Genomic DNA, 6,794 nt, shown 5'->3' with positions numbered 1-6,794 from the left:
GAAGTGTTTTAAATATAGTCCATTATTCCTCATGAAAACTTGGTCTATATTAGTGGCTCTTCTCAATCATGGTCCCTTAATTATAAAAACTGTATAAGAAGTATTAATTCATGTGGAGTTGGTCTTTTGAAACATTTAGTATGAGTATCTTCATTAAAAATGGAAGTTGTTTTCAGTTTACTCCTAAGAGAAACATATCTTTAGAAAATTAGAAATACTTAAAACTTAAATAAAACATCATTTAGACATGTCTTTACCATGAGAGATTAAACCTCATTTGACCTTTTCTCAATGGATTTATAAAAACTATTATGAACATGAATTTACCAACTCTAAACCACTTTAAAGTTTATTTTTACTAACTATAGATTTTCATTTAAAAATTTAAAAATATTTAAAAACGTAAAAATTTTATTTATTTATTTATTTTAATGTTTATTTACTATTGAGAGAGAGAGAGACAGAGACAGAGAGAGATACAGAGAGACAGAGAGAGAGGCAGAGCGTGAGCAGGGGAGAAGCACAGAGAGAGGAAGACACAGAAAACTGAAGCAGGCTCCAGGCTCCGAGCTATCAGCTCAGAGCCTGATGTGGGGCTCGAACCCAAGAACTGTGAAGACCATGACCTGCCCTGAAGTTGGACGCTTAACCAACTGAGCCACCCAGGTGCCCCAAAATAATTTTAAATGTTTAAATAAATGTTAGAAGGCACATTTATTGAATTGGCTGTGCATGCAAGCAGGCATCCATGCAACAAAGTTGGCAATGTGTGTGTGGAGAGGGAAGCAAGAATAGAGTTGCTCAAGGCACCTATAGAAATTAGCTCTTACTGGAATGCTTATCAGAAAAGTAAAGATTCTTATTTCTCAAGACACTTGGGCATAATAATTAAATTTTCTTCAAAGAATGAACTTACACTGCCAACTAGGATTACTCGATACTATCACACACGCACACAATTGAGAAAGCAAACATTTAAATAAATTAATCAGGAAAAGCCACGGGATTATGTATTTTTGTGAGCTTAGTCATTTCTCACAGTAAATATTAAGAATAAGCAAATTCTCCTAAAATGGTAGAATATAGTGTCACGAAGCTACAGCTACAATTCATCCAGACATCTGATCTTATGTCCTATTAATTCCTTGTGCACATAGCAGAGAACTCCGTTCCCTGATATTATCTCAACAATCCATTTACAAGCATGATGAAATATTGTTCAAATATTTGAACACTTCGATAGACTGGATTATCCAGAAAGAGATGTCAAGGCTTGACACGCCCACTACACTTCCCAGCCCTGTTGCCTAGTCCCCTTCTCAGTAACGCTGTGCTTTTGAAGTAAATACTGCACATGGTGATTCACAGGCCCAGTGAATTACAGTAGGTATGAGTGTCACAGAGATTCTTACAGAAGGTAGGTATTTACCAAACATATTAATAAAGGTTGAAAAGGAAGACAATTTTAAAGGATTTACTATAGGCTGTTGATAAAATACTCCACAGACAAAAGTTGTTCTTAGAAATTGTTGAGAATACAAAACTCTGAAAGTAACAGAAGATAATACCAATTAATTATATATGTGTGTGTGTGTGTGTGTGTGTGTGTGTGTGTCTGCATGTATATTTGAATGGTTCAAAGTGTTTTGAATCATGACATCAAAGCCATCTAAGTAAAAGACTAAAAAATCTGAGTTAAAAATTTAACTTTGGAATGACCCTCAAAACTACAAACAAAGTGGAAATATCGGGGTAAAACAGTCTAACATTTTGTCCTTAATATGTAAAGCAATGTCATAAATCCACACAAATGAAAAACAACCCAAAAGAAAAACAAACTAAAATCATGAAACATTAGTTCACAAATATGAAAACGCATATGGCCAACAGATAGAAGAAATGCTGTTTAACTTTTGTATAATAAAAAAAAAAGTAACCATGAAATATTCTGCTTTATGCATCATGTTGAATTAGATAACAACTTAAACATAATCCCTTGTTCTTGGAGAATATGGAAACGGACAATCCTCCACACTGATAATGGAAATGGCACAAATTTTCAGGAGAACATCTGGGCAATACTCAACAAAGTTATTTTAAAAATTGCTCACCTTTTAAACATTAATTCCAATGAACTACAGATTTTTGTAAGAAAATAATTGGATATATCACCATATATAAATTTGCAAGGATGTTGATCTCCAAGCTGTCTATGACATTAAAAAAAAAGGGGGGGGGGCATAGGAAACAATCTAACAATCTTGATACATGTGTTTCAATAGGAAATTCATTATATTATGGTACAAACATTGAAGGAACAAAACTCATTAAAATTATAATGCAGATAATTATTTGTGGATATGCAAGTTGACTATGGCATACTGTAAAATAAAGAAAATAATTTATAAAAGTTATAATATGATTCTTTTTTTGTAAAAGTATCTATGTGTATTGTATAAAATTTGGGAAGATAATGCAACAAATTTTAACAGAAGATTTGTCTGCATAATGGTATCATATGTTGCTGTAAATTTTTTCGTTTTCCATAATTTTTTCATTAAAAGAGACTTTTAATTTAGAAAATGTGCCAAAATAAACATATAGTTATATGAAAATAAACAGAAACAGATTTTCTCATTCTCTCATAGCTAAAGTATTGCCAAAGAAAATATTTTAATATTATCTTTTGTATTGATAATATAAGAAAAGGAAGATTTGAATATATGGTTACAGGAAACCACTAAGCAGATAAAAAAATAAAATAAAATAAAATAAAACAGCAACAACAAGAACAACAAACCTATTCTCCAGACACCTTTGGTAAAACAGAATTTTAAAAGTAATTATTCAAATGTAAATAAATAACTCTTGTCTCGGTTTCCAAGGTGGATTTCAAATAGCACATGATAAAAATCAATATAATAAAACCCTTTTTAAAAAAGTATAAAACAAAGTTGAATAATATAGATCAAAGGTAGGAGAGAAAGAGAGATCTGGAAATGGGACCAAAATAAAAATTTTACTAGAAAATAGGCAAATTGATGAAATCTCAATTTGTTAGAAAATCAGTGAGCTTCTGATAAATCAAGGGTAATACTGAATGTTAATTCAGTAGCACTCACGGTCTAATAAAAAGAGACATGAGTTAATAGAAACAAAGAAGCATACTTTCTGAACCCTGAGATAATATCATTACATCGACCAATATAAAATATAGATTGAGAAACATTTGTTAAGAAGAATTTCTATGTTCTCTATATAGGACTTTGATTAATATTGGTGCCTGGCAAAAAGTTAAGGCATAATCCTAAACTGTACAAACAGGAAGACAATTAAGATAAAGCTTACTTTTTGTCACCTTAATTGATACAAGTATATAACATAAGGAATGTTGAAGTTAAAGTTTTACCACTCAAGTCCCAATTTTGATAATCAACAAGTCCCTGAATTATAGCCTACCAATGGAAAGAACAGCAAAATATCCTATCAATCAGATTTGTAGGCAACATTAAAAAACTCCATCATTAATTTCAGCCATCAGAAAACAATCATATCTGTATATAAATTGAAAAGAAACTGAACTACTTCCTAGTATGTTAAACATTAATTCAGAATGAAATTACATACTGAATTTACACTAGCAATTCTTAAACCTTTGGTTTCTTTTAAAAAGTTGAAATGAGAAATTAGAAAATTTCTGTTTGTAAAAATAAATCACTTTGTGATTCTTAGGTATAAGAACTATTTTTAGCATATTTTCACAGAAGAAATTAAAGCTAGCAATATTATTAAAATAAGAAAGAAAATATGATATGAACTCAAATAATTACCTCACTGCAGATGGTTCAAAATGTAATAAAAATATATCTAATTATTCTTATTGCTATGAATACTAAATCAAAATCAGAATAATATACAATATTGTAATTAGAAGATGTGCCCCTGTGAAATGAATCAAGCTTCCGAGATTCATTTATTTTTCCACCAAAGAAAAAATAGCTTCATATACAAAACCTTTTATCACAAGGTTTACTAAATTAAGGGACCATCAGCTGGGATTTGAAATGTTTCTGAGGCTAATTCAGGCAGAGATCACTGCCATTCCCAAGGCTGCTGCAAACACGGGCTGCCGTGTTAAGTGTTTCTCTCCTAGGGCTTCTGGGCCAGGGCAATGTAGAGTGGCTTGGAGCCCAAGATACGGCCATTCATCTCAGCCATTGCTTTAGTGGCCTCCTCAGGAGAGGAGAAGCAGATCAAGCCAAACCCTTTGCTTCGCCCTTCTTCCCGCATTATCTTGACTCTGCTAATTGATCCAAATGAAGAAAATTCCCTCCACAGTTTCTCATCATCAATGGTGTCATCGAGATTCTTAATATAGAGCTTCATGCCTTGGCACCTCCGAAATCTTTCCTGTTTCAGCTGCTCAAACACTTGCTTTAACTCGGCCTGTCGCTCGGATTTCTTTTGCGCCCGGCCTACAAAAAGCAGCTGTCCGTTTATATCCTTTCCATTCATTTCTTCAACGGCCTTTTTGGCAGCCTCATGGCTATCAAAACTCACAAAGCCAAAGCCTTTGGATTTCCCACTGGAATCTGTCATCACCTTCACACTCAGGGTTTTACCATATTTACTGAAAACTTCCTTCAGTCTCTCATCATCCATGTCATCTCCAAAGTTTTTGATGTAAACATTGGTGAATTCATTGGCCTTGTTGCGGAGCTCGGCTTCCCGATCTTTACGGTTTTTGAATCTGCCGACAAACAGCCTGCAGTCCTTAAGCAGAGCCCCATTCATCTCCTCGATGGCCCTGTCGGCTGCGATCTGGTTCTGAAAGTGCACAAAGGCATAGCCCCTAGATCCTTGGTCATCACTCATCACCTTGGAGGAAAGGATCTTCCCAAAGGCTGAAAAATGTTCATAGAGGGTTTTGTTATCAATGGATCTGTCCAGATTCTTGATGAACACGTTTCCGATGCCCGACTTCCTTAAGTAGGCATCGCGCTGAGACCACATGAGGCGGATGGGTTTGCCCTTTATCGTGTCAAAGTTCATCGTGTCCAGGGCCCTCTGGGCATCGGCCAGCTTCAGGAAGTTCACGTAGGCATAGCCCAGAGAGCGGCGGGTGACCAGGTCCCTGCAGATGCGGATGGACAGCACAGGCCCCACGGTGCTGAACTTTTTGAACAGCAAGTCCTCGGTGACATCTGCGTGGAGGTCACCCACGTACAGCGACGCCTGGCGGTACTTCGCTGCCACATTCATCTCCTTGCTCCTCCCCACCGCGAGCCTGTCCCTAGGAGCTCTCAGTGCGATTCCTGCAGGAGGGGTCACCAGGACACGGTTTGGGCCTGGCTCGTGCGTGGTGGCCCCAGGATCACCGCTTAGAGGCTGTGAGATGGTGTTCAGGTACAGTTCCACCAGGTTAAGAGCAACAGCCTCATCAAAAAGCACCCCCACCCCCCACCCCGGCCCAGCCCAGCCCCGCAACCAATTCGGCTCTATTTGGAAGATGGCAACAGAATTCTGAGCTCTCCAAGAAAGGCTGATAGAACCAGACGCTTCTTGCCCACCAATGTGTGAGAGATCTTCAAGGGGGTGGGCTGGCCCCCAATCTGAGCGTTTTCTACAGACACTCGGGTTGCTGGTTTCTGAATAAAAAATAGGCCTCGCTCAGGCTGCTATAAAGTTACAGCCTCCGGGGGAAGAACTCCACAAGTGGCGCTCGAGGCGGCTGCCCGGGGCCGCGGAGCGTGGGCGGAGGGCGCGGGGCCGCGGCGAGACCCGAACCCCCCGAACCGCCCGGGGCGGGGGGGGGGGGGGGCGAGTCCTGCAAGCGCCGCCGCCGAGGCGTGGCCGGGGCCAAAGCGGGCTGCGGGCGCCCTGGCAAAAACCCCGGCCGCTCTCGGAACCGCAGACCCGGCGCGGAGCCCGGGGATGGACGGGTGGGGGGGGGGGGGGGAGGGGAAGCGGACAGACCGACGGACGCGGCCCAGCAAGGCTGCGGCCCGAGCAGGGGCTGGGGGCTCACCCGGGCTGCGGCCGGCGGGGGGCGGGCTGGCGGCTGGCGGGAAACCCGGAACTCGCGCGCTGAACTTCCCGCGCACCCGCTGCCAAGTGGGATGTTTTCTTTTTAATATTTTTTGAGAATGTTTGTCTTCCCCCCGCCCCTCTCACACATTTCCCACCTCCCTCGGACAGTTACGCTGAGAAGCAGGAGGCGGTGACTGGGGTGGAGAGAGGCTGACTAGGGGAGTGGCCCTAATAAACCCACCCGCCTGCGGGGCTGTGCACGGGTCTGACTGAAGGAGCTTTTTCCGACTGTGGATCGGGGCTGGTCACTTCCTCGCTGAAAACCCTCCAGTGGCTTCCTTTGACTCTTGGATGAGGCCCAACATCCTCACCTTGTTGTACGAAGTTGAAGTTCTGCAGTATCAGTTCCAGTCTCAACTTGCTGCTCTGTTTCCCTTAATAAAATCTATGACATGACTTTTTTTTTTTTTCTTTTTCTTTTTCTTCCCCAGGGCCACCTTTACAAGAATGTGCTTCTCAACCATCAGTTTAAATGCTCTCTGCAAATAGAAATTTTCCTTAAGTGACTTCTGAAAGTTTGTACTTTGCTCTTAGAAACTTAGCTACATCGCACTTTTCATAGCGTTTGTTTAATTACAATCTAATGTGATTCCATGATGGTAGGGGCCATGCCCATTTTATTCCTAGGCCCAATTCCGGGACTTTCAGAAATGGGATGCTCAATATTTATTAAATGAATTGATTGCACGGAACGGATGTGATAT

General features: G+C 40.1%; 1 protein-coding gene across 1 annotated transcript; it reads right to left on the bottom strand.

Annotated features, from left to right (window-relative positions):
- Nucleotides 1–699: 699 nt before the first annotated feature.
- On the bottom strand, nucleotides 700–6,179 carry PABPC4L (poly(A) binding protein cytoplasmic 4 like). The gene is made up of 2 exons (XM_058721373.1): nucleotides 6,029–6,179; nucleotides 700–5,315 (listed from the first exon to the last, which is right to left on the bottom strand). The coding sequence occupies exon 2, from the start codon at nucleotides 5,260–5,262 to the stop codon at nucleotides 4,150–4,152; it is 1,113 nt and encodes a 370-aa protein (XP_058577356.1). The 5' UTR covers nucleotides 5,263–5,315; nucleotides 6,029–6,179; the 3' UTR covers nucleotides 700–4,149.
- Nucleotides 6,180–6,794: the final 615 nt, after the last annotated feature.

The sequence above is a fragment of the Neofelis nebulosa genome, chromosome 3 (genome assembly GCF_028018385.1).
Source record: "Neofelis nebulosa isolate mNeoNeb1 chromosome 3, mNeoNeb1.pri, whole genome shotgun sequence".
Classification (NCBI taxonomy): Eukaryota; Metazoa; Chordata; class Mammalia; order Carnivora; family Felidae; genus Neofelis; species Neofelis nebulosa.
The sequence above is the reverse complement of the archived record's forward strand: the minus strand, read 5'-3'. Positions and strand labels throughout refer to the sequence as shown.

Bases quoted from the DNA above. Each gene is read 5' to 3' on its own strand.
- PABPC4L (XM_058721373.1), bottom strand. From the start codon at position 5,262: ATGAATGTGGCAGCGAAGTACCGCCAGGCGTCGCTGTACGTGGGTGAC.